General features: G+C 38.1%; 1 protein-coding gene and 3 long non-coding RNA genes across 6 annotated transcripts; 2 read left to right on the plus strand and 2 right to left on the minus strand.

Annotated features, from left to right (window-relative positions):
* On the plus strand, nucleotides 1-27,984 carry LOC135744058 (E3 ubiquitin/ISG15 ligase TRIM25-like). The gene is made up of 5 exons (XM_065262014.2): nucleotides 1-596; nucleotides 842-937; nucleotides 3,167-3,400; nucleotides 3,505-3,694; nucleotides 27,395-27,984. Exons 1-5 carry the CDS (start codon nucleotides 6-8, stop codon nucleotides 27,910-27,912), a joined length of 1,629 nt encoding a protein of 542 aa, XP_065118086.1. The 5' UTR covers nucleotides 1-5; the 3' UTR covers nucleotides 27,913-27,984.
* On the minus strand, nucleotides 4,194-7,179 carry LOC135744059 (uncharacterized). Of its 2 annotated transcripts, XR_010530657.2 has the most exons (5): nucleotides 6,380-7,179; nucleotides 6,157-6,190; nucleotides 5,909-6,022; nucleotides 5,706-5,827; nucleotides 4,194-4,322 (listed from the first exon to the last, which is right to left on the minus strand). It is a non-coding gene; the product is annotated as an uncharacterized lncRNA (long non-coding RNA). The 2 variants fall into 2 exon arrangements; XR_010530658.2 differs by lacking the exons at nucleotides 6,157-6,190; nucleotides 6,380-7,179 and having other exon boundaries at nucleotides 5,909-6,110.
* On the minus strand, nucleotides 7,412-9,521 carry LOC141282290 (uncharacterized). The gene is made up of 3 exons (XR_012336808.1): nucleotides 9,117-9,521; nucleotides 7,590-7,910; nucleotides 7,412-7,494 (listed from the first exon to the last, which is right to left on the minus strand). It is a non-coding gene; the product is annotated as an uncharacterized lncRNA (long non-coding RNA).
* On the plus strand, nucleotides 8,591-22,134 carry LOC135744060 (uncharacterized). 2 transcript variants are annotated; one of them, XR_010530661.1, is made up of 4 exons: nucleotides 8,591-8,647; nucleotides 9,669-9,807; nucleotides 10,186-11,214; nucleotides 22,041-22,134. It is a non-coding gene; the product is annotated as an uncharacterized lncRNA (long non-coding RNA). The 2 variants fall into 2 exon arrangements; XR_010530660.2 differs by lacking the exon at nucleotides 22,041-22,134 and having other exon boundaries at nucleotides 10,186-11,599.
* Nucleotides 27,985-28,000: the final 16 nt, after the last annotated feature.

Here is a 28,000-nt window from a genome sequence, read left to right on the forward strand (position 1 = left end):
GTAAAATGGCAGAAGCCAGTATTTCAGTGGTTCAGGATCAGTTCATCTGTTCAATCTGTCTGGATCTACTGAAGGATCCAGTGACCATTCCCTGTGGACACAGTTACTGTAAGAGATGTATTACAGACTGCTGGGATCAAGATGATCAGAAGAGAAACTACAGATGCCCTCAGTGCAGACAGACCTTCACTACAAGACCTGTTTTAAATAAGAATGTGGTGTTTGCTCAGATGGTGGAGATGCTGAAGAAGACAAAACTCCAGTTTGATCGACCTTCTCCCAGTTATGCTGGACCTGGAGATGTGGAGTGTGACGTCTGTACTGAGAGAAAACACAAAGCTGTCAAGTCCTGTCTGGTGTGTCTAAACTCTTACTGTCAAAATCATCTTGAACAACATGAGAAATTCTTCAAAGGCATGAAGCACAACCTGACAGACGCCACTGGACGACTTCAGCAGATGATCTGCCCTCAACATGAGAAACTTTTAGAGATTTACTGTAAAACTGATCAGCTCTGTATATGTCTACTGTGTATGGTGGATGAACACAATAACCATAAGACTGTATCAGCTGCAGCAGAGAGGACTGAGAAACAGGTAAGAGATGAAAACATTGAGTGATGTTTAATGTCATCAGATGCTCTAACTGTATAGTGTGCTCATGTTATTTTTATCATCACCCATCAAGCAAGCCTACGATGGCCCTTCATGGGCATAGCCACAGGGCCCCCAGCAGGTTTTGCTCATTAGCAAATTGTTGACTATAAAGGGCCATCATAGACTTGTTGCAGGGCAAACTATAGGCAGTTGTTTTGATTTATCATTATTTACACGTCCAACAGAAAGAACTGAAGGAGATGCAGAGAAAATACCAGCAGAGAATCCAGGAGAGTCAGAAGAAGCTTCAGGAGCTGAGAGATGCTGTGGAGACTCATAAGGTGAGTTTTGATCAGATGAACAACTGCTGTCTGCTGTTTCAGATCTGTTAGGGTGACCACCTGTTCCACTTTACGTTGTACTGTACAGGAATTTTACCCTTTTGTCCCGCCTCACTTAAATTGAGCATCTATCCCGCTTTTTCATTCGACCCTACCTAATTGAAAATAAATACACAGATACGTCCATGCGTATTGTTAACTTGTGTCCAATAGTTCAGAGGAGAGCAATAAAAGCGGTAGTCGATAGGCTGAGTCGTACGTCAATCGAACTGTTGCCTGGTGCACGAATGCCTCCTCAAAATTGTCAACAATCTCAAATTGGAGAGCGCTGGTTCCTGCGATCTCTCCCTAACCCCGCCCGCATGTTTGCGTGTCTTCTACACTTTCACATCACACAGGTGAGCAGTAGCCCTTCCCAGCTCTTATTTTTAGTTGTATTGTTCTTGGCTTGTTATTTAGGTGTGTAGTGATGAACAAAAGACTCGACTTTACACCTAAAAGCCACAAGACAACGTTATTTAACTTGTTTTGCTAACATGCATACCTGGTATGCAGCTCATGTAACAAGTTTGCTGAGGTTTTGCTAACGCAATAAGCCTATATCATGGCCATACAGGCTAATGTACTGTACTTAATAATATATACTTAATAATTAATCAATTTATAATAAAGACACTACAGTTGGATACAGTAAAGTTTGCATCTAATAATGCCATCATAATCACCATATGCAAATTATGCGATAACAATTAAAATGTGCTAATGTCATCACATTTGACAAACCACTGCAGGTTAATAGGATAAACAAAATAACTAAGGCATATCACCACAGATCCTTCCCCGTTAAAGCAACACTATGTAGTTTTTCAACCTTCATAATATATTTCCAAGACCCTTGTGATGGTACATAGACTTACAATAGGTTGACTGACACGTATGCAGTCTGACTGGGTCTGCATCGCTTTTACTGGCACTATGGAACTTCGGGGTGCGGTTAGTAACCCGAGCACAAAAAGAACTACAAAATCTGACTGCTTTACGGCATACCTCACTTCCGCCCCCCACCCACATTTCCTCAAGTTCGGACATGAGAGCCTAACTAGCGTTTGTTTGTGCTGTCACACGGGTGTATGTTGTTATCATTGCCGAAGCAGCAACAAAACCCAAGAAGGCAAAGGTTTTGTCGGAGGAGTCTAGGAAAAGAAAAAGGGAGAGTGACAAAATGAAAGGCCGGATGAGGATAAACATTGGTACAGCGTTCGCTTGCTGGCGTGAGCTAAAGGAGGAGGAGGGCTGCCCGACTGATGTTAACTTGGCTGTCGTGCTGTTGGACTAGTAAGTACTGAAGTGATTTGTTGTCTTCCTGACTATGTTACGGAAGCTATCTGGTCCTCCATTTATCCTTATGAATCAAGTAATGCTAGTAGAGGAGCGAATTATCAATCTGGTAAATAGTTAACATGCTAGTTATCATGCTATCGCTAGTTATCGATAGCATTCTTGTTCTGATTTAAGCATTGCAATCGATGACATGCAAACCGCAAATGTTTGATCTAAAATGTTTAGTCTACTAAAGATGTAGAAAGTATGAAAGGAGGAAGATTAGTAATTTTACAATTGTGTTCATGGCTTCTGAGTTTGTGTTTGATTGTATTGTTTCAGATAATTATTAGCTATTTCAATTCAGTGCATGATGACTACCTCACCAAAAGTCAAACTCAAATGTGTTGCTTGTTCTGAATAATCAGCAAAGTAATTTCCCTGTTATGTGATTTTTGAGTTTGAGTTTGTGGGTATCTCACGTGTATCCCCTGGTGTAACCATGACAGATTTTACGACAGTAGTACAAGACAATACTGTTTCCCAACTGTAGGGGGACCCCAAGAGCTAGACTTACATGGTGTTGCTTTAATGACTTTCCCCCTGAAATTTAAATATGGTGGTAGTGTCTTAATCTTTTGGTCGGTGGGTTTAAAGATGTTTTTTGGTAAATTAGATAGACAATATATCTAAGTTATTACGTCTGTCCCACATTGTCCCACTTTACCATGCTACTTTTTGTCTGACTGGAGGTGACCACCCTAACTCTCATCCAATCAGTCAGTGAGGAGTTCAGTGCTGGATGACTTTCACTGAAGTTCACTGTGGGTAACAGACTGTGTGATGTACCAGTAAGAGCTGAGTGAATGCTGCTGATTCTAATGCTCCTCTCTCTGTGTGTCCTAACAGCGCTCTGCACAGACAGCAGTGGACGACACTGAGAGGATCTTTACTCAACTGATCCAAACCATTGAGAGAAGACGATCTGAGGTGACACAGCTGATCAGAGATCAGGAAAAGACTGCAGTGAGTGAAGCTGAAGGACTCTTGAAGCGACTGGAGCAGGAGATTGATGATCTGAGGAGGAGAGACGCTGAGCTGGAGCAGCTTTTACACACAGATGATCACATCCATTTCCTCCAGGTAACAGAAATCTGAACATGACACATTTGTTGTATGTTTTACAGATATTGTATTTAAATGTTTCAGTGTCATCGGTTTATGTTTGTGTTGTGTTGTTTGTGTAGAGTTTTCAGTCTCTCTCTGTTCCTCCTGGATCTTCAGACTCACTCAACATCACTGTCAGCTCTCTCATCTCTTTTGATGATGTAGGAAAATCTGTGTCTCATCTGAGAGAGAAACTGGAGGATTTTTGTAACGAAGAGATAGAAAAGATATTGAATAGTGAAAGTGAGACCAGGAAGCAGTTTCTAAATTGTGAGTCTCAACAAATAACAAATAAACATACACATATACAGTACTAAAGATAATATTTTAAGCTGCAATCTGGGTGTTGGGTTGTTTTTAACACAGGGGGTTAAAATACTGGACAGAACTCAACAGTTGGGTTGAAACAACCCAGCATTGGGTAATTGTTTACGCCAGAGGTGGGGAACCCTGGTCCCCAGCTAACAAAAAAAGGTCCCCTGGACGTCCCCTAAATGTCCTCTGCGAAAGTCCCCTGGACGTTATCGTGTAGGGTCCCCTGTTACGTCGAGCGGACGTCCGCGAAGACGTCCTCCGGACTTTCACAAGGACGTTTACAGGACGGTCAGCGGACTTTCGGGACTTTTAGGGGACGTTCGCCTAAAGTCCTCAGCACATCGTTTTATTTCATTACAACCAATGAAATCAGACACGCTAAACATTGTTTACCACAAAGTTCTTTTATTTTAATTGAACAGGTGTAATTTTCCTGTGCTCCGTGTTTGTGTGTGCGTGCGCGAGCGAGCTCCCGTGCCTGATCTCCCGTACGCGTCAGTCAAACGCGCTTCAGCTCCGTGTGTGTGCGTGTCTCTGGCTGTCTGCTGGACTCCCATGTCAAATATTTCCGTTGTCTTCTAACCTAAAACAACGAAATGAACACATTTAAAAGATAAGTAGTTATTATTTATTGGGGTGGTTTCCCAGACAAGGATTAGCTTAAACCAGGACTATGCCTCAGTTTAATTATGAAATATAACTAGTTTTAACAAACATGCCTTACTAAAAACATTACTTGTGTGCATTATGATGTTAAACAAAGGGCACTGATGTATTTAAGATTTCCCTGTCTGGGAAACCGCCCCGATATGTTTAAAATGTCTTGCAAAATATCTGTAGCAAACATTTAAAAGATAAGGGAGACAGAATTCTGTGCTAAAACTAGAAAGCATGCACAACTCACTTTTACCTAGTATTTCATGCTTATGGCATTATTGTTGCCGTTACAGTTCACTCAAAGTAAAGGTGGGTAAATGTGGACATACAGTACTGTGCAAAAGTCCCTCTAAAACAATCCTGCTACACCAGCCTGACCAGCGGAAACCATACTGGGAGAATTCATATTCATATTGATTTGCATTTACACATAAAATGGGTAACAAACATTACTGTGCAAAAGTCTAAGGCCACCATCATTAGCTTTGTTGTTTTAGCAAAGTTTTAATGTCCATCCATATTTATTTTTCACTCTTTTTTTAAGATACAAACAGAAAATACAGGAAAAATTTACACACAATTAAAAACAAAACAATTTTCAGAAGTAAATGTCTTTTTCAGGCATCAGTCAGTATTTAGTGTGACCTCTCTTGGCACGAAACACATCTTCAGGACTTCATTCTCCTCAAAAAAGCCTTAAGTCATTTGATGATTAGAATTAGAATTTCATTTTATTTAGGTTTAAGAGATCCTGCAGTTGCCTGCTATTGCTCAAGTTTAAGGGGAGTTTACCCTAAATACTTGACACCTCAGCTTATACTTTATACTGTTTTTAATACCACATACACATTTCCTGAATTTGCTGGTTGTATTCTAATAAAGACACTGAGAAATAATTATATATGATCACTACACAATTGCAAAAACAACTAATCTAATGGTAGCATGCTTCTACCCTGACCAGCTACAAAATGAACATACACATCTCAGAGAGAGCATAGGTCACACAGAGTATAAAAATAGTTTACTATGACATAAAATAATGTAAGTTGTCTTATACATTGATCTTTGATATTATTGTAGGTTTTTGTGTTAAAGGCATCTAGAAGTATACTACGTAGAGTATATGATACTATATGTATCCAAAGCATCAAACATTATTTTTGTTTTAAAAATAGACTATTAATTGCTATTAATGTTTATGTGCTATTAACATTTACAATGTACATTCTTATTTACAACATTACAATTTACATACAATATATATACAAAAATAATTTTGAAATGTTTGGGATTCACACAGACTCACTATAATTCATTGTTAGTTGCAAGTGTGAAACTGAGCTGCTGAAATTCGCCCTGTGTAGCTGAAGCATCCTCCTATTTCCCATCTCCCAAACTGCCTCCCCTTTGAAGAAACAGATAACGAATCTACAAACAAAAACAATCCGTAATAAACATGGGTAAAACGTCAGCAGTGACTAGTAATGTTGCATGTGTTATGGCACATACCATCTTTTGAAAGTCAGCTTGGTTTGCTCATTGTCTGCTGCATTTTTCCAACCACTGCTGTGGTGTTGTCCTGTATTTGGTCTACTTTCAGAATGATTCTCCACTCCAGGATTTCTTCCAAGAATGAGTTTTGAAACATTAATAACATTACTAACTACACCAGTAAAATAAATGAACAATAAGTCTGTGTGGAAGAAAATGCCTATCAATATCAATAATTTAAGATAAAAAATAACAAAATACTGTACCTTGATTCATTATTGGAAGAAATTGAGTGATGTGCTGCATTTGTGATAAAAAACAATTAATTAGATTTAAAAATTAATGATGTAAGTATTGTAGTAACTGTTGTAAAATGTTGAATGCTCTATCATTTGTAAGTCACTCAAGGCATATGCTAAATTAATAAATATAAATCAAGTAATCATCATTATACTACAAATACTGTACATGGCATTAAAATGTACTCACAATAAGGTGCCTCAGGCAACATCAAAACATCTTTTTGCTTTTTCTTACTGGTTGCTCCTCATCTATAAAAGAATGATAATATGAAAGTAAATCATAGTGTCCTTATAGTTTCACCTGGCTTCTCAGCTGAAAAACTACTAATTGCTGTTAATAATGATTCATTTTCTTCACTTTCAAACTGGAAATCTTATCCTCAGGTCTAGAAACAACAAGACAAAAAAGTAGTATTTGATATTATTAAGAAACTTACACAATCATTCCCACTGTTTAAAATCATGTAACAATGAATGCAGTGACAATGATATCACCTTCAATAATGATTTCACTTTCAGATAATTTACTGTCCCATTTAAAGAAAATAATAGACGACATGCATTTGTTTTGATCATTACAACTCTTGGTCAATATACATTACTGTGCAAAAGTCTTGGGACACTATCACCAGCTTTGTTGTTTTAGCAAAGTTTTAATGTCCATCCATATTTATTTTTCACTCTTTTTATTAAGATACCAACTGTAAATACAGGAAAAATGTACACAAAATTAAAAACAAATCCATTTTCAGAACTAAATGTCTTCTTCAGACATCAGTCAGTATTTAGTGTGACCTCTCTTGGCACTAAACACATCTTGAGCTTTTTTGAGGAGACTGAAGTCCTGAAGTCATTCGATTAGAATTAGAAATTAGGATTTAATTTCATTTAGGTTTAAGAGATCCTGCAGTTGCCTGCTATTGCTCAAGTGGAAGGAGAGTTTACCCTAAACACTTGACACCTCAGCTTATACGTTTACCGGTATATTGTTTTTATTACTACATACACATTTCCTGTATTTTCTGGTTGTATTCTAATAAAGAGACTGAGAAATAATTATATATGATCACTATACAATTGCAAAAATAACAAATCTAATGGTAGCATGGTGGCCTAAGACATTTGCACAGTACCTCACATAAACATTGTATATTTGGATTGCCAGTATTTGTTAAGGTTAAAAAGAAGTTTGGTATTACTTTGCATACTTTACCTGTGTGAAAAAATGGGCTACTCTGACTGCTTGTATTGTCCACAGCTGTTTGTCCAGAATGGCACATTATTTATTTTGGTCTCAATACCCTTCAGATGGAAACAAGCATGTTTGATTATTTTTTATATGTAGCTGACCTTCATGTTTATCATTTGTATTTTATAAAACATTAACCAAATCTTACCACATTCTTTCACTCTAACCACAAGGATGGTGCTACCTCAGCCTTATTTTGTTCTGTAAAATGGAGCAAAACAGCACAGGAAACCTGTAAGTAAAGTCCATATAAATCTGTAAGTTCAGCTTGCAGTACACAAAGGCAATGTACACAGTTAGCCATCTCAAACCTTAGGCTGAAATTGTTTTCCAGTGTTTTTCCCTTTTTCCTGGAAACATGTACGTTGTTTAATCTTAGTTTTTCTCAAACCAGTATCAATATTACAGAATAAGATAAGCTGATCTGCTGAACTTACGTTTTTGGAGGACATGTTTAGATGTTTAAAGGCTGAGAAAACAAAATAAAGAAAGTTAATATATACACACACATCAAAATATATTAAATGTTAAAATGTTACCCAGATGTACCCCCAACCCTCCCAGAGCTTTTATGTATTATTAAAAGAGATTTGATTCAATTTAAGATTTTTATTTAATAGGCTTTATGCCCAGCTGCACTACTTCCTGAACTTCAGCCAGCCCATTGTTTCCTGTCTGCCATTATTGGACAAACTGATAAATCCAGGTCTGTCTGATTATTGTTGTTGTGACTACTGAGGTCAGGCACACCTGGATTAATCAGTTTGACCAATAATGGCAGACAGGAAACAAGGAGCTGGCTGAAGTTCAGGAAGTAGTGCAGCTGGGTATAAAGCCTATTGCTACCATTAAAAAGGTTTAACCATATACCACCAAATAAAGGTTTAAAAATAAAGTCTAAACAATATATTTATAGGCTACATACATTCAGGCTGGTCCATTATGCTACACATTTTAAAAATAATTGAACCACATCTACAAACTTATTTTGGTGATTTAGCCCACAAGTTACTTAAACTGGCATGCCCATTGTTTTTACAATGAATTAAATGGCTTTTTTTACTGCGTTTGCCACAGTATTCAATCCTACACGTTATTTTACTACAGTACAGTAGGCGGCGGTATACTGTAGTGTGCAGTTCGTGTCCACATCGTCATACGCGCCAGTATTGCTGGAAGACTGCAGGAACAGAACCCCCTGGAAAGGTAAGGTAGGAGTTTTAATTTAAACCTTAAAATGTGGGTTATCATCACGACAGTTACTTTTTGCTTTGCCATTATTGAAGAATCAATTCGGCAGAATCTCGCGCACGCTCAACTTGTAGGCCGTTTCTCAAACGGAAGGCTACATCCTCCGGAGGTCGAATATGCAGGCTGCATACGTCATCAAGCCTGGTTTATTTTAGTTAAATAAACATTACATTCGCAAGTCATAAGCATATTACAACAATTTACGATTAACTGAGAATAATAGTTAACTTTATAATTGTTAATATTCTTAAATATGACAGTCTTGATGACGTAAAAGGTATACAGCCTAAGTTACAAATGCTACTTCCAGTGGTTAGCCTTCGGATTGAGGCGCAGTTACTTATATTAATACTACTTTAAAACCATATACATTTACTCTAACACTTAAACAAAGTAAGCGAGTAACTTAAATATGGCTACAAACCTTGAATGAGTTATCAAACTGCGCTCTTGAACCAATATAAATACTGTATATGGTAACGATGATAACGAAATCTTACTCTGTAACGAAAACTTGACGAAATTACTTACTTATCTAACAATTAACTACAAAATAAACGGGATGTGTATAAAAAATGACGAAATTTAAAGGAGCTTTTGCTTATTCCCTTCACCGAGACCGTTGTGTCAGTTGAAGTTTGACGTGTGATGCCTCGTGCCAGATAATTCAAAATGTTCTCGCACGCAGTCAGGAGGCTTATTTGACTTCATGCGGCGCCGCAAGACTGACAGCCGGATGACGTCAGAGTACCGCGAGAAGGATTCAAGAAATCAAATTTCGTCTCGCTCTCGCGATACTTTGACGTCATCTGGCTGTCATCTTTCCTTTTACAACACAAGTTGTTTCTATCTAATTAGACACAACAATGGAATTAATAATATCAGTGTTTTTTTGTTTGTCTTAATCTTAATTGCTGTGTGTTGTACAACTTGACAATTCATAAAAGTATAACAAGTATTTGTTTGTTTTTTGTAGATGAGTTCCTTATTAAAGAAAGGCTTGATGCTGTTTACTCCACACTCTTAGGCTGACTTTGTATTATTTGTCTGTGAAGACAGTTCACAGTTTCTGAATCCCATCAAGAATGAAGACCTGGAGGCCACCATATTGAGATGTGATTCAAAATATATACTTTTATAACCATATATGACATTTCAATGTAGTGACATTTAAGTTTTCCTGGCTAAAATAATTGAATTTGGTAATATTTGTTAATAAGATTATTAATGAGTTATATTTGTATAATTAACTTGTATAGCAAGTTATATAGTTATATTTGTTGGAACAAATAAGGATATTGTTAATAACAAGCTTGAGTTTTTCTTGAGTTTTTTGGCTATGGTTTTAAAGGATGTTTAAGAAGGGGAAAGAAAGAATAGGTAGTTTAATTTCATTTACATGCATAGTTCAGGGGGAAATTGTTCATAGGAAGCATTCAAACACAACCTAACATCTGATGCTTTTTACTGTCTCATGCTTTTCTGTGTTCCAGGGTCCGATGTCATGATATGGCGCTTTTCCAATGTAGGGTACAACTTGGCTCGGCACGATGCAGCTCAGCTCGCTTTCGTTGCTTTTCCAGTACAGTTTAGTGTCGCTTCAGAGTGGGTGAGATTATAGGCAGGGGTGCACATAACTGGTGCGTATGCTCAAATAGAAACAATTCTAGTGTACCAACGTTGCTGGAATTTTGTTACATAGTTAGCTAATTTACTTTGACATAAGAGATTTCTTCGTGCATCAGTGGTAAGATAATTAATGTGTGTTGTTAGCAGTGATCCGCATCTCAATGCTTCAGACAGCTTGCTAGTACAAGTATACATTTATATGAGTTAGGCTAGTAGTTATTTATAAAGATTAGATAAGTAAAAAACAATAACCAGGGTTATTTTATGTACATCATTGTCTACCATGTTTAAACAAAAGCGATATGGCGAAGAGAGTAGTCAGGAGAAAAGTGATGATGTCAGCATGTAGGATGTCTGTGCTATGAATAGTGTGAGTACCAAGTAACATCTCCAGGTACTTCTTTGAGAACCAGGACAAAAAAAGTTATGTGCACCCCTGATTATAGCCTTATTGTTAAAGTTGCGTCCTCTCTACTGCCGTAACATCATCGTAAATGTGATACAAACACACACACACACAACATGGAGCAACAGAGCATATTAATGGAATGCAGCCACAAAATCAAAATTGACAGCCACAAGTAGATTTTCCACTACCTCTCTCACATGACAGGTTCTATACAAACACCCGTGTCATCCGTACCTGTACTCCGCTGACAGAACATTTACGCCTATACTTTTGGTGCGTTTTGAATGCGGAGCCATGCGCAAAGTTACAAAACTGCCATCCAGACATGGGCGCGGTGGTGTGCTCTGCATTTTTGTAACTTTGCACATGGCTTCGCATCCGAAACCCATTACCCCTTCCCCAAAAGTGAGCTGTGCTGAACTGGGTCATACTTTGCAATGGAAAAGCGCCAAAAGTGTCCTACTTCCTGGCTTGAATGATTTAGGTAAGCAAATTTATCTGATACACCAAAACCTAAAACGTTTTAATTCTTTCTTGCAGTGTTAACACGGCATTTTGATCTTGATATTTATTCACATTTAATGAGATATGGAGATTTTTATCTTTTACAGATGAAGACATACATTTAAGTGAGCCGTTTTTATGTCCATACACTGCGGGCCAGCATACATGAAAGTCACCATCATGTTTCTACAGTAGCCCTAAATGGACAAACTGTTCTACAGAGCGTGTTTCGTCCATACGTTGTCTCAAGGGCTCAATATAGCAAACATACATGTAGACCGCTGATAGGCAGTATCCACGCATGTAACCACAGAAGCAGCTTGGTCAGTTTAACTCACAAATGAAGAAACAGCAGATTGTTGCGTATGTTTTGAGAAGACTGTCGTGGATTTTTTCAGGAGAATCAGAGACGGTTGAGATGTAAAATTCTCTTCAAAGTATTTTATTAAAGAATTGTATCAGACAGCTTGAAACACAATACTGGTCATAGGGTGTACACCTGGTAAAATGATAATGACAATGACCCCGTTCTGAGTTTTTCAGTATATTATATAGTGGTCCAATAGTGGTCCAGTAGCCCTGCCTTTCTTTCACTCTGTACTATCCCAATGCTCAGCAGACTCCTGCCTTTAGGCCCCTTAGCTCCTTCTCATAACTCATGACAACCTGGTGATGCTGTGACTTTATCTCTATAACATTCCAAGCTGGTACATAAATCCTCCCATGGGTGGTAAAACTCAGTGTCTTTGTTCTCTAACATCATCATACAACTATTTCGCTATCCTTACCAAGGACACCCTTATCTCCTCCAGGCCCAGCTATGGACCTACACATTCATGTTCAAGCAACAGAGAGACAACTTTATTTATGTAGACATTAAAAACATACCATATAAAAGATAATACTAATCTGTAAGATAAAACACTCAAAATTTCTCTACCATATTTCCCCCCTTCGGAAACTAAATGTTTTCGATAACCACCCTGCAAATACGACTGATGATACCAGAGAAGCCGGGCTAGGTACTTTAAAGAAAGAAAACATATAAAAGAATAAAATACCCCTGACAGTTCGGGCCAGACCCTCAGTCACTTTTCTAATTTCAACAGTCATTTCACAAGGGTTATCCTTTAAATGATAATTAATAACCTGTAAAAAACAGTAATGATTAACAACATGAAAAATATAACATAACATTCAATTTTAAATCTAAAGCAAGCATATCATCTTTTCAAAAAATTATTTTCACTTTCTGGTAAGCCGTGCTAGGTGGATGTTTTACCTCCACCCCCAGGAGATTCCTGGACCATCAGTCACTTACCAGGCTTGTTACACTGTCATCACACCGTGGACAGTGATGCTTAAAACCATCCCTTTCCCTATTTTACACACACTTCAGGTTTGCAACTTGCATTACTAATAAAAGATTATAACTTGTAATGAAAATAATAAATGCAAAAGATAATACCTTGTTAATAAATGATAACAAATACAAAAAATATGATAAATGTTAATAAAAAATAATAAATGCATTAGTATAGGTGACACCCTATGTCCAGTTTAACATGAACAGTAACATAATGATTCTCACATGAGAGTGTTTTGCTCTGGTGGGCAGTCCACACAGAGTCTTTCTAAGAAACATAAATTCTATATGTATATGTGTAGGGTGCATCTTCCAGCTTTCGACGGTCTTCAACCCATGCGCTTTGCACGCGTAGAGGGCCGTGTGAGGGAGGAGGGTACTAGAGCCTCGTTGGTTTCCCATCACACATGGATGTTGTCCTCAAATTTATCTCCCTCGTCGTCCTCATTAATTTGTACCCGTTGGTACATTGTCTTACCCATTCCTGAATCGATAGTTTTCTCAATCAAACCCCTGATACATGGTATGCAACAACAACAGAAGTTATCAGTGTACTCCACTTCCCAAACCACTTTTCCATCATTTTTGTAAATGGGTCATCTACCCCAGAGTTCTCAGCCAATTCATTTGACAAGTCAGTCAAACCTTCTAATGCCCTTATAATGCTCTCATCAGGGGCAGTATTATCAAAAATAAATTTTCAGCATCCATTATCTATAATTTTTTAAACACCCCCCTTTTCAGCCAACCACATATCTAATGCCAGCCTGTTTTGTTGTGCCAGTGACGTTAGTCCCATTTGTTCAGTTATCCCCTTAACGTAATACAATGAATTAATCCAATCCACATTTTTATTTAGGGTTGACCACCAGAAAAGAATTGACTCAAAACTTGCAACAATCTGCTTTCTCACTTTGTATTCATCTGGCACCCCCCTTGGAACCCCTATGGCATCTATATACTGTACATTCTATATACACATATTATCTTAAGATCCACCAGGCAGATTTCTTTTCTGTCTGTTAATACTCTTACCACTTATTTTATCATGTAGGCTCCCAAAATCAGGTAATGAAAACATTTGAAATGGCATTATTAATTGTACAAGGGTACAGGTTCCCGTCCAATTTACTCTCAAACTTGGCCTTAAATTCATGTCAACACACATCCACATGTGTCTGCCCTTTCTGTGGTCTGGCCTATAAACCAGTTTGCCTTGTATTCCTCTTTGTCATTTGTTACATCTCTTTTTGGCACCACCCATCTGTGAAATGGTTATCTTAAAACATGTATAATTATTCTTATAGGCCTGTATATTTGGTGGGAGAAACATTTTCATAAGTAGAAACAAATAAAAAACAGTCATACAATCTTCATCCTCCATATCCTTAAATGCTTTGATCATACATTACCCATTCATTGTGATCTCCAAATCCAGTTTCTATGGTTCATCACATCACTAAATAATAAGAATCTAAAAAATAAGTTTACAGTGTTTATTTATTATATGGTTATTTCAACATAATGACATGGAGACAGTCGCCGGGGGTCGTCTTCTCTGGTACCTGGAAGCAATGAGTATTATAATACCACAATTTGGAACATTTTACCTTAACAGCTGTTGGGCTAGCTTCTGTGACCGCATACGAGCCTTCTCGTCTTTGTTCATCCAACTTACGCTAGTAAACTTTAATCTACACCCAGGTTTCTACAGGAAAAGGTGTTGCAGTCTCGTCACCAGGTGTCTCTTTGTGCCTGCTTTTAATCTGTAAAATAGCTTTATGGTTTTTCATTAGTTCAGCAATACATTCATTAATATTCATTAATATATTTTAGATCCTCCTCATGCTCCAAATTCATTTCATTTTGATTAGCTTTGAACATTGGTGTTTCTGTTACCAATTCATGAGGGGATAAACGTGTTTCCCTGTTAGTACTAGATCTTATGGCCATGATGAGCGCTATTGATAAGGCCTAAACCCAATTTAGTTTAGTCTGTGCACATATTTTGGCTATTTTTGATTTAATTAAACCATTACACCTCTCAACCGCCCCTTGAGACTGTGGATGATACACTGATCCAAATTTTTGGGTTATTCCTACCCTAGCAAGTGCTTTTCTCAACAGGTTGGCCTGAAATCCTGGTCCATTATCTGCCTGCAATACCTTGGGAAGCCCAAATCTTGGGACCACTTCCCTCTTAAGTGCTCCAGCCACTGCTTGCGCACTCTGCGTTCACACTGGATAAGCTTCTGTCCATCTCTAAAAAACACATTTTCTCCTTAATTGGGTGGATCATATCTACAAAATCCATCACTAGATGCACAAATGGTCCTTCCACACTTGGAAACAGACGCATTTGGTGTACTGCTGGTTTGACATTTCTATAAATGTCACATTCTGACAAAAATTCGCTAATTTTGTTATGCATATTGATAAACCAGAAACCCTGTTGTCTCAAAATCTTATCTACCATCTCCCCCCTCGCGCAATGTTCACTACCATGCGCGTTCATCATCACCATTTTCTCCATTCTAGATGGTATTACTAAATGTTGTTGCTCTGTTCTCCACAAACCTTTTACATTGACAACACCTCTGCTTTGCCACTCAATCTTTTCAATTTGTGACGCTGTATTTTGCATGTCTCTGATTTCATCTACAGTTACGTCTGCGGAAATATTCACCTGTTTACTGTCAGTCTTATTACCTGACCTTGTCACTACCATGGTCATGGTTTCAGCTCGCTCTGGTTTTGCCGCGCCTAATTTTGCTTCCTCGTCTGCTTTTTAATTTCCTTTTTCATAAAATTAGTCTCCTTTTGTTTATGCCTTACACTTAATTACATTTACTTTAGCTGTTTTTTGTATTCCCTCAAATAGTTTTGTGATCTCTGTAAGATGTTTAATTGGGTGGCCGTTACTTTGCTTAAACCCATTTTCACGACATATTCCCCCAAAATAATGCACCATGCCATAATTGTTTTTCCAATTTCCCTATCCAATATACTTCTGGTCTAACTAAAAGGGTTAGCTCCTGTTTATTTATTTTGATTAGACACTGCAACGTTAATCCCTGTGTTTTGGTTTTGATGGTAGCATCTAATTTACACAACATGTTCCTTCCAATTAATGTGATCGGAACCTGAGGTGCCATCTGAAATTGATTTACAACATTTTTTTCTTCTATCTGAACCTTATTTGGTTCTGATACACACATTTCCATAGGTTTTCCAGAGAATCCCATTGTGTCAATTAAACATTAAATTTTTACTCCATTAATTATGCATGTTAATTTAGGTTCTTCCCAATCATTTTCGGATAATGCTACCTGTTGGTTAATGGGACCCTCCGAACACCCCTATTGCTTCCACGGGTTTGTTGGACAGTCACGCCTAGCCTGAGTATTCTCCCCACATCCCCAGCAAACATTGTTTTGCCCGAAATATGGACCCAGATCAGCGGATGCCCTGTTCTGAAAATATCCCCTTCCTCTGCCCCTTGGCCATCTTCGAAAAATAATTCATCTACTCTGCCCACTAGGTGCCATTACATTCACAACTACTGGTAGAGATGGGGCTGTGCCCTGGGGATGCTGCCATAGGTTCCGATTTTGGGTTTGATCCGCAGCTTGTTTTGGCAGATCAGCTACCTGTTCAGACTTATTAGGAGGGTGTGTTGCAACCATTTCGCCCTGAGAGTGGCTCGCTGACTCATATGACCCTGCCCATCCCACTACATAGGTTCCCCTGGGGGCCTTACTAATGTCTTTGTGTCATTTCTTTTCTTCCAGACTAATTTGAGCCAGCTTTTGTATTGTCTCTTTAGCTTGTTGCTCTAAGTCTCTTTCGTGTTTCTGGTGTTTGGAAGCATGGTGTTTTAGGGTCTCCACCCACTGGCTGTGTGGCATTGCATCTAGCCCTGGGGTGTCACTCAGTTTGTTTTGCACAGAAACTGGCAGTGCGTCCAGCAGTTCCTTTCTAAAAAGTCTGGTTTCAAAGTCTCTTGGGTCAGTGGGATCTTTTCTCAGCCCCTGCCCTCTCCAAATATGCATGTTTTTAGCAATCCACAGTGCACAGTCCTCCTGATCCAGTGCAGCGGGGGTCAGTTTGGTGCTGTCAAACTTGACAGGAAACTCAGTTCTCAAGGCACCCCAAAGTCTGCCTCTGTAACAGTCAATAGCCTGGCCGTCAAAATCAGATGAAACCACACTCTGTCCCATACCTGCTAACCACAACACATCCTCCATTTCTCTTAAACTAGTAATTTTTGCCAGTAAGGCTTTTATGTCACCCACCGCCAATCTTGTACCTTGCGTCTCTTTCTCCAACGCAGCAATCCAGGGACCAGCACCGTCTCTTAAACTTGGCAATAAGTTTATTATAGTCTCTAAATCTCTATGAGCCCATGGAACATACACAGCTGTTTTTCCTTCAATACGCAATGGAAATACACTCACACCTGGCTCATTCATTCCACCTCTAGGGGTACTTTTCAATAATGGGGATCTGTCCTCTATTGGGTCAAAGTCTAAAGCTAATGTGTCCCTATACTCCATATCTCTGTTTCTCTCCTCTACCAACATCTTAGCTCTGTAAGTTCTTAATCCATCAGGTCCTGACATTTTTGTCATATCTATACCACCTTTAGAGGCTGGGTACTCTTGTGTCATTTTCATATTTAGCCAGTCGTCAGTTTCTCGCTTTCTCTGTTCCATAGCCTGCAATGCCCTGACCTTTTGTTGCTTAAGCACTCTTTCTTTTGCTATCTCTCTATCCTGCCTTTCTTGCTCCAAATTCTTCCTCTTGTAATCTTTTACCAAGCTCTCTGTCCTGCGATAGCCCTGCTAAACCCAAAGACTTCACCTCTTTAGTTAATTCTGTTATTTCCTTTGCTCTCTGTTCAATTAGTTGGTCCAGATGTTCTAACTGAGTCCTGGTATATTGACTAGCTCCTCCTGCTGCCTGACTTTGTTCACGGAATGATCCTTCTTTGCCTCTATGCATCTCATCATACATTTCCACATTTTCCCTAACTTCTACTTCCCCTTTAAGCTGCATAGTTCCTTTAATAACTGGATACAGTGTGCTAGCATTTGGTGAAGCAACAGGAGTGGTTGGGGCTGGAGTGAGAGCTGTAAAGGGAGGGCCACTCTCAGAGAAAGTAGTGAAGGGAGGGCAGTTTGTGTGTGTGGTAGAGGGAGGGCATGGATTGAGGGAGGCAGAGGCATGTGGGCGGTGCATAGGGCGGTGGCTTAACTGTTGTAGTTACCACAGGTAATTGGTTTGCAGTGTCTAATGGTTGTTCTAGCAATCTTGTCTTTTCTATTCTTTCGTTTTGCTTTGCCAGCTCTTGAACTCTGACCTCTTCTCTATCAGCCATCACTCTTTCAGCTTCCTTACTCCAGCAACCTCTAGCTTTTTCCCACAATTCCATTCCATCTAACAAAGCTTTCCTCTTTTCTTTCTTTCCATCCTTCTTTGCTTTCAACTCCTGATTAGCTATGTAATTAGTCATCCAAATTTTCATACTCTTTGTTTTTTCTTTATTCCATGTTCCCTGTTCTGGCCAGTGAAAGGGAGGTTGCTCTCCTTTCTTATATTTGTTACTTCTGGTATACCATTTTAGATCATTACACCACTTAGCCAATGCTTTACCATCAAAGCCTTTGTCTTGTAAGTTACACCATTCCACCGGGGCCACAGTGATAGCACGCTCTAATTCTTTTGTTGCTGCTTCCATGTTACACTGAATGGTTGTTTACTTTATTTATTTACCAATAAGTCAATGCACTGCTCTGCACTATAAAATGTTCCAGTTAGGCGACTGGAATAAATCACAAAGGGTCCCACAAGTATGTAAACGATCTCTTCTTCACCTATCACTTTATTTGTCACACAACCACTTTTAAGATTTGATTCAAATTTAAACTTAGCACTTACAATGCTCAGTTCTTTATATCCTACAATTGTCTTTGACACATTAATCTTACAACTGGAAAAACTTCTTATCTCAGGCCAACTAAAACTAACACAAAATATCTCTCTGATTAATTGGGCTATTTTATATGCAGACGTAACTGTATTGATCTCAGAGTCTTCTGTTTTAATTGTTAAACTTCCTTCTGTTAACCTTTCTTTTGTTAAATCAAATACACTCAATAATGACTTTTCAATATTAGATAAAGATTTCAGGTTCCACCAAAATTCAATGTTTTCAGTAACAACTGACATTCAATCATGACAATATTTTTCACACAGGATAACTCTTATCCCTAACTTTCAAAATCAAAATTTTCATGTGAGTTGAATAAGATGCAGAAATCCTTTTTTGGGACGTTTTTTTTTTTAAACTATTCACTTATGGTAATTCCTTACCATGCAACAATTAATAAACACTTTCTTAACTTTAAGTTGGACAGAAGCTTTTTCCCTTGTCTCTCCCGAGTTTATTTGATAGAGTAATTTATAGTATCATAGTTCATCGATAAATTACCCTTAAACACTGTGTTCATCTCAAAGAATACTTTATAGTATCAAAGTTCATCGATAAAGCACCCTTGAACACTGTGTCCATATCAGTGAGCTCTCTATAGTATCACAGTTCATCGATAGAGGCACTCATAAACACTCACTCAAGCAACCCACTGGTTTTTCCCACACTCCAGACTCTCTCGCTCACCCTCGTTTGCACGTTCTAAGCTCCTTGGAACACAAACTATGCAAACTCTTCATATTTGTTTCATAGAGCAATTTATAGTATCAAAGTTCATCGATAAATTACTCTCAAATACTCATTTAAGCAACCCACTGGTTCTCCCTCAACAAAAATCTCTCTCTTATCTCACTTTTGTTTCATAACTTAACCAGTTACATCAAAAAACAACTAACAATCAAACCCAATGGTTTCCTTTCTTGTAAAAAGATATATCCGTACTCATCTCAGATACTCTTATTTAAATCAGCCCACTGGCTTTACAAAATTTAGTTTCAAAATTAATGTTTTAGTTTGAGTCCATAAAATCAACAAAATTTAGTATAATTAAATGCCCTCTTGGCTATTAACAGTCAACGCCCTCTTGGCTATGTTAATATTATTTTCCATCAACTGTTTCACAGCTGGGTCCTCTTGACCCTCAGATAAGAGTACACTTTACTCGGAAGACCAGGTTTCCCTATTAGAGATAATTTATCTTGTAATATCATCCACAAGTCCCTTCTCATTAATCGCAATACTAGTTCGTTTATGAGTTACAGAGAGAATTAAGGAATTCAAATGAAAACGCCGGGCTGTCTGTGTTTTCCAAACAGAGTCAAAAATCCCATCAATGCAGGTGAAAAAATGCTATAACGCTTTGCTTACCTTAATTTAAGAAGCAAGCGGCTGGCCAGCCTTAGCAGTTTAACACCCACAAAGAAGAAACAATCGACTCAGGATGGAGAACATCTCCCCCCGACCGTGAACGGCCTCTGAACGATCCCACTCGGTTGTCCAATGTTCTCTCTTGTAACCCTGCTCCGCAGCGCCAAAATGTCGTGGATTTTTTCAGGAGAATCAGAGACGGTTGAGATGTAAAATTCTCTTCAAAGTATTTTATTAAAGAATTGTATCAGACAGCTTGAAACACAATACTGGTCATAGGGTGTACACCTGGTAAAATGATAATGACAATGACCCCGTTCTGAGTTTTTCAGTATATTATATAGTGGTCCAATAGTGGTCCAGTAGCCCTGCCTTTCTTTCACTCTGTACTATCCCAATGCTCAGCAGACTCCTGCCTTTAGGCCCCTTAGCTCCTTCTCATAACTCATGACAACCTGGTGATGCTGTGACTTTATCTCTATAACATTCCAAGCTGGTACATAAATCCTCCCATGGGTGGTAAAACTCAGTGTCTTTGTTCTCTAACATCATCATACAACTATTTCGCTATCCTTACCAAGGACACCCTTATCTCCTCCAGGCCCAGCTATGGACCTACACATTCATGTTCAAGCAACAGAGAGACAACTTTATTTATGTAGACATTAAAAACATACCATATAAAAGATAATACTAATCTGTAAGATAAAACACTCAAAATTTCTCTACCATAGACCAGCAGCAGTGGCGGCCGGTGACTTCTTTTTTTGAGGGCGCTCGATGCAAAGTTCATCACAACATGTATGTAGCTTGTCATGTGTGTGGTTCCTTTTTTCAAAATATGTGTTCTGCGCTATGAGAGATCCTGTAAGTGCCTGCTGCAGATGCGTCTAAAGGGTTTATGATAAAAGAGACGCTCGCTTTTGCCAGATACTCGCATAATCCCATGTGTAATCAGAGTTTAGTGTTAAGGGAGTGTCTTGTGTGTATTTTGTGAACGTGAGCGTCTCTTTTATCATAAACGGTTTTGACGCATGTGCAGCAGGCACTTATTTTGACAAAATATGTGATGCACATAGGATCTCTCGACACGCAGGACACATATTTTGGAAAAGGGGACCACACACATGATACTCCGAACACTTATTTTGAATTAGCGCCCCTCGAATGAGGAGTCACGAGCGCCACTGACCAGCAGTGATCGAAGTAAATAAACAGCGACTCGTTGCAGCAGTTTGAGTTAAGTCATTCCTCAACTTGGCCTATTTTTGTTCTCACCTTCGCAAATGGAAATGGCTATGACGCAGTTTTTTACCTGATGGGAGGGGTTCTAGTGAACCAATAACAGCGCTTGTGGTCCACGTAGAACTGACACGCTGTTAAAAATCAGGCTACGCTCAGGCTATGGATAACCTACGGTGTAGACCTTACGCACAACTATAACATGGGCTTCAGAGTGACAATGACATTTTTGTCCTGTGGCAGCTACCATAGAATCACATTGCGCTTCGAAATTTAGGTTGATTGCTATTCGCAATTTCACTGCTAGATGCCACAACAAAATATAATACACCTGTAACAGATATAACTTTGAAATATGGTTTACCAAATGCTGAAATTAACATGAACTAAGATTAATAAATATTGTAGAAGTATTGTTTATTGTTAGTTCATGGTGGCAAATGCTAACAAATACAAGCTTATTGTAAAGTGTTATCTTTGCAATTTAATACTAAACTTAAAAATGTGTAATTTCAGAGGGTTTGAAGGTTAAAATGTTTTGAGCTCATTTGTTGACAGTAAACAATATAATAATATTGGGCTTGTTTTTGAAGCTGCGGTTGCTTTTTTGTCTCACGAGAGCTGGCAACACTAAAGACATTTTAGTAAGAAACCGTATAGAAAAAAGAAAAATAATAGAAAAAAAGGAAAATTATGAAATTACAAAGTACACCTTATTTTGCAGTCTAATCAACACTTTCTGACAGTTTAAATGATGGGTGTAGAATTTGAGATATAGTTCAAGTTTATATGAGGATGTATGTCTTACCTGTATCTTTTTTCAATTGTTCTTTTCCAGAATTTTCAGCGTTGGACTTGTGTTCCGCGTGTTTGGCCTCTTTAACACTTGCTGTTTGAAAGTCATTGCTTGCAACAGATTGAGTGAATGTCATTCTGCATTTCTGTTTGCATTGCTTTGCTTGCATTTGAATCCATTGCAATAATAAAAGTTTTACATTTGAGCTGTAGTTGTAGATTCAAGTTTGTTTTTCCTTGATATAATGTATTTGTATAGATTTTTGCTGTGTGACAATTATATATCATGCAGTGCTTCATATATGAGAAAGACAACGCTTGAACCACACAACACCGTATCATATTAATCAGAATAAACAAGTACTTGCACTTCATTTATATTTAATTGGGTGATGTGTAACTTCACAATGGTGGATTCTTTAACTATTACATGAATATGTGCATTGTGATTTCGATTTATTGACAATAGTTATGTCTTAGGAATAGTATGGAAAATCATTAACTAAAAAAGACATGGTGCCAGATCTTTTTATTCACGTTAAATGTAAAATTATTGTAAAATTGTAAGTTGCTTTAATGGGATCTATGTAATAAAATCAGTAAAGGGTTGATATAAAGGCCATGTTTTAGCATACTAGTTTAAAAATTAAGAAAAAAATAATAATAATTATAAAATAATATTAGATACTATAAACTACGATTTTCATTAGTAAAGTAATAGCAAAAACAACATTTTTACTTTGATGTCTGCATGAAAGGGTAACCCTGCGGTTAAATGTGTAGTATGGGTTTATATTAAAACTGAGTGGTTTCACGTCCCCGGAAGGTCCGCCTGTGAACGTTGTCTAGCGGACCATATGCTAACGTCCTCGGAAGGTCCGCCAGCGAACGTTATTTAGCGGACCATATGCGGACGTCCCCGGAAGGTCCGCCAGCGAACGTTATTTAGCGGATCATATGCGGACGTCCCCGGAAGGTCCGCCAGCGAACGTTATTTAGCGGACCATATGCGGACGTCCCCGGAAGGTCCGCCAGCGAACGTTATTTAGCGGATCATATGCGGACGTCCCCGGAAGGTCCGCCAGCGAACGTTACAATGCGGACCTTATGCGGACCTAAGAGGACGTTCGCAACGTCCGGAGGACGTCCCCTGTTTGCTGGGTCCTGAGTTTTGTTCCAACCCCTTATTAAACACACCTGAAAAATCAAATGAAAGTCTTCAGGATCACTTGGAAATGAAATTCAGGTGTGTTTGGTTAGGGTTGGAACTAAACTCTGCAGGACAGTGGCCCTCCAGGACCCAGGGTCCCCCACTCCTGGTTTACGCAGTGGTGTATTCTGCCCAATATTTACCCAGCTTTGGTTAATAACAACCCTGCAGATTCTAGCGTGTGGCATAAAATAAGTGTACATGTATATTTATTTATTTAAATATTTATATAATATTAAAACCCTACACAGTGATAGTCAGTGTTGGGGAAAGTTACTTTTAAAAGTAATGCATTACAATATTAAGTTACTCCCCAAAAATGTAACTAGTTACTTTTTATGGAAAGTAATGCTTACCTTTCTTTTAAGTTACTTTTACGTAACTTTTTCTTACTTGGCTGAGGCTTGATCTCTTTCAGGCTTTTACAACTGAGAAGTTCTGCATTTAAAAATTGCATATTTCCATCGCAAAAATTTCAAGCCCTGGCCTGCCATCTCCTTTTCTGACTGAAACTGTTCCAGCTCAGGCTCTCACACATAAAGTGCGTTAATCTATGTTAATACGTTCAGTTTAATGCATTGTTTTTTACATTAAATGAATTAAACTGAAAAGTAACTCGCATTACTTTTTTAAAAAAGTACCTCAAATATTAATATGTAAATTTATAAAGTAATGCGTTACTTTACTCGTTACTTCAGAAAAGTAATATTATTACGTAATGCACGTTACTTGTAATGCGTTACCCCCAACACTGGTAATAGTTGGATGTGAAAAATAATAAAAAAGAAAATAAATAACTGGTCTTGAGAGTGAAACATAAAGGAACAGTATGTAAGAAATTCATATCAAATAATTATAAAATGGCCCTGATATGTCACTAGACATTAAGAAATAATTTTCATTTCAAATACGTATATCACTGACAACAGTGGTATGGCAAACATTTACATTCAAACCATTAAAGTCACCATGAAACGGAAGAAGCGATTGCCTTATTTTCCCTGTGGTGATGTATATCCGAATTAAACGGCTTTTGAGATTAAATCACTGATCTATATAAATGACTGGATTGCGCATAGAACGCTTGACGTAACTGCGTGACGTGAAGCCAGCGCAGAGTTCGAACCGCCATCTTGGTATACCCAACCGGCAGAGAGCGTCATTGACTTCCATTCAAAATCATGATCAAAATGTACCCCCTTTACAGCGTATCAGTTACACAAGGTTAATTTTTAGGATATGTGTACGTTAATTATTTGTTAATTCTGGTGTTATTTGCAATGTTTATGTTTTAATCGGGCAGGATAATGGATTTATAAAAAAACGTTAAGGTGAGTGTGTCTGTTGCATTTGTTAATGACACGGGTATAAATAAAGTTTTTTTGACATTCAGCTACACTGTGACGGTCAGCGTTATTTCTCTAAATAAGTTTAGGTAACTTGTAAGTTTAGATAACATAATTTAAAACTAGCAAATTATTGCATGCACATATGGTACAAAGCATGATTATTTATATAGATTTCAGAATGAGCACGTTTATTGTCATTAATACTAAATATGCTGCGGTCTGTCTGCTGATCTGATACTGTAATAAAGATGAATGTATAATAACTGTTTAAAACGCAAAATGTACAACTTTCAGTAAATAACTATTTACATGATTTGGACGTTTGTGTTGTAATAATGTACAGGGTAAGTTCACATATAAAAACGAAGACGAGTAAAGTGATGTTTTATCATTAAAATCTGATAACGTCCATTGATTTAATAGAACGTTTGGGTATACCAACATGGCGGCGCGGTGGCTTCACAAGTGTGACGTCATGCGCAATCCAGTCGTTTATATAGATCAGTGGATTAAATAAGGCAGGGCTGGATTTGAATTTGTCCATCGAGATCTGATTGGATCGTTTGAAGTTGGGTCGTGTTGCTAATTGCTAATCGCTGCCAGGGGCGGATCTAGAAATTTTTTTATGGGGTGGCAAGGGGGTGGCATGAGAACTACGAGGGGTGGCAATGAAGTAAGCGTCCTTGCATGGTTGTCGTGGATACAAGAAATTATATACTGTATATATACTATATTCGGTGTATACACTGGACCTCAAATTTGTATAACATAAAAAACGCAACAACAAATGTTCCTATAAGTACCCAAGCAGCTACCTTTAGCATCTCTACTGTAGCACCCTTTGTCTTAATACTAAGTTAATACATACCGCTTACCAATATCTTAAAACACTGACTGTAACCATGATGGGCAAAGTTGAACGAAATGGTATAAAGACTGTTATATAAATAAAATAGGTTTGCCTAGTTTATATTAATGTTAAACATATTTGAAAGGCACATATCTCATAACCCTCTTCTTTAATCCTTTCACTCACTTGATGATGGATTTATGTGTTTTCACTTCTTTTTAGCTCTTTGCCATCCATATGTTTCTTTCTTTCATGACTTCATCTATTCCTTTCCCTTCCACAACATATTTTTCTGTTTTATTTGTCCCTTCCACTCCCATAGTATTAGATTTTTCTATTCTTTTAGGTTAGAAAAATGGATATCAGCCTTTCTTTTCATAGTATCCTGGAAAATGCAGCATTGAGTTTTGTCTTTCAAGCTTTCTAAACATACACAACACTGAATAGTTTTGTCTCCTTAATGAAGACAAATAAAAACATAAGACTATATCATAACGAGTGATTTCATATGCATGTATGGAATATTTTGATTGCTGCAGTAGCTAAGACATGACGGGCTAACTCTAGAAAGAACTGCTTAAAAGATATTTACTGCTTACACAAACCTGCAGTTCAGTTGTTTTAACTACCAAGCAACTACCTCAGGCAATCAACAGTTTAATTTTTGTATTTTTATCCTGATGCAACATTTATCTATAAATATGACCGTATTCAGTACTCTGATTTGCTGATGTGATGCTCAACTTAATCACTTTAAGACACTAAAGAGAAACCACTAATGTTTTGGCAGCATGTGATGATGTGAGGTGCTTTATTAGATCAGAATTACTTTCTAAAGACGTCACGTGAAGAGACTCTTTCTTCGTGGGCATAAGTTGCACGTCCATAATCATTCTTGCCTTTCACCTCAACAATGGAAAAGTAACGTTTGTGCTTTTTATACTTTGTGTTTGCGTCCGCTACCTTTGTTTTGAGATCGTTGTACTTCCCATCGCTCTGTTGTTGCGGGTTTGTGCGACTCGGAAGGGATGGACTGCAGCGCGAGAACCGGGCTGCGTGTGAGTGCCTTGGATGGGGCGATGCATCCTTTCACGGTAGTTTCCAAAAGTCTCCAACAACGCCAGAAAAGATCGCTAGATTTGTCCTAGTCGCTTTTTTAATAAAGTCGCTAAAGGGGTCTAAAAAGTTTGGCAAGTTGGCAAGACTGCGCAGACTTTTTTACACTTTTACACTTTTTTCTGCTCGGACTGACTGTTCGTGTTGCTTGTTTGTGCTGCTTGTGTATGAACTCTGCTGCCTCTGGTTGGCTAACGATGGAAATTAAGCCAATCATCATCATTGTCCCACCCCCTCTAAGACACACACACCAATCATCGTCAGATATGTGTCTCCCACCCCTAAACACACGCAGAGAAAAACTACATTGCCTTTCTGGTTAAAAGAGCCTTCTCGGGTATATATTATATATATTAGGATACAAGCGCTGGGGTGGCAATGCTTTTATTTAGGGTGGCAACTGCCACCCCGTGCCACCCCAGTAGATCCGCCCCTGATCGCTGCGATCTTCTCCCGGACCCCGCCCACCTGCCATACTTATGACCGGAAGTGAAGAGAGATCGTTTTGAGCAGGGGAGGAGATTTGCATTTTTGATTAAAGATTATGTGCACACACAAATTTTAAAAAAATAATGAAGCTCACAGATAAGTCATTTGTTAATAATACCACAATATAAAAAAAAAAGATATAGTTTTTCATTTCAATTTCATTGCAACTTTAAATTTGTCACTGATGGGCTAATATTCAATTTTAGCAATTAATTTACTCACAAACCTATTTCTACACACAGGATTTTGATAAATATAAGAGTAAAACAATCACATCTGAATCTTCCTTTTTAACACAATTTTAATGACTAAAACAATTTTAATAATGATTAAAATTCGAATTTACTATTTTATATATAGATTTTTTTATTTGTCTCTATCAGATTATTATCACTTCACTGCAGATCCAAACACAATGAATAAACGGCTTCGTCTGTCTGAGGGGGACAGAGTGATTACTGACACCAACAGAATGCAGCTGTATCCTCATCATCCAGACAGATTTAATGGTTGTTATCAGGTGTTGTGTAGAGAGAGTGTGAGTGGACGCTGTTACTGGGAGGTTGAGTGGAGTGGTGTAGTGGATATATCAGTGTCATATAAGAGCATCAAGAGGAAGGGAGGTTATGAGTGTGAGTTTGGAGGTAATGATCAGTCCTGGAGTTTGTACTGCTGTGACACCAGTTGTTCATTCAGACACAATAACATTAAAACTAAACTCCCTGTAGTGAGATCTTCTAGAATAGGAGTTTATGTGGATCACAGTGCAGGATCTCTGTCCTTCTACAGCGTCTCTGACACAATGACCCTCATCCACAGAGTCAACACCACATTCACTAAACCTCTCTATCCTGGGTTTTATGTGTCTGGATCAGTGAAACTGTGTGATCTAACAATATAGACATTCTACAAATAATATTATCATGTCAGAAATGTGTCATATCAGAAGAACTCAATGATGAATTAACAACCATTTAATGTTAAGTCAC

Source organism: Paramisgurnus dabryanus, chromosome 6 (genome assembly GCF_030506205.2).
Source record: "Paramisgurnus dabryanus chromosome 6, PD_genome_1.1, whole genome shotgun sequence".
Lineage (NCBI taxonomy): Eukaryota > Metazoa > Chordata > Actinopteri > Cypriniformes > Cobitidae > Paramisgurnus > Paramisgurnus dabryanus.

Coding starts and splice junctions, on each gene's coding strand:
- LOC135744058 (XM_065262014.2), top strand. CDS start 6: ATGGCAGAAGCCAGTATTTCAGTGGTTCAGGATCAGTTCATCTGTTCA. Junction 597..841: donor CAGAGAGGACTGAGAAACAG/GTAAGAGATGAA, acceptor CACGTCCAACAG/AAAGAACTGAAGGAGATGCA. Junction 3,695..27,394: donor CAGGAAGCAGTTTCTAAATT/GTGAGTCTCAAC, acceptor TGTCTCTATCAG/ATTATTATCACTTCACTGCA.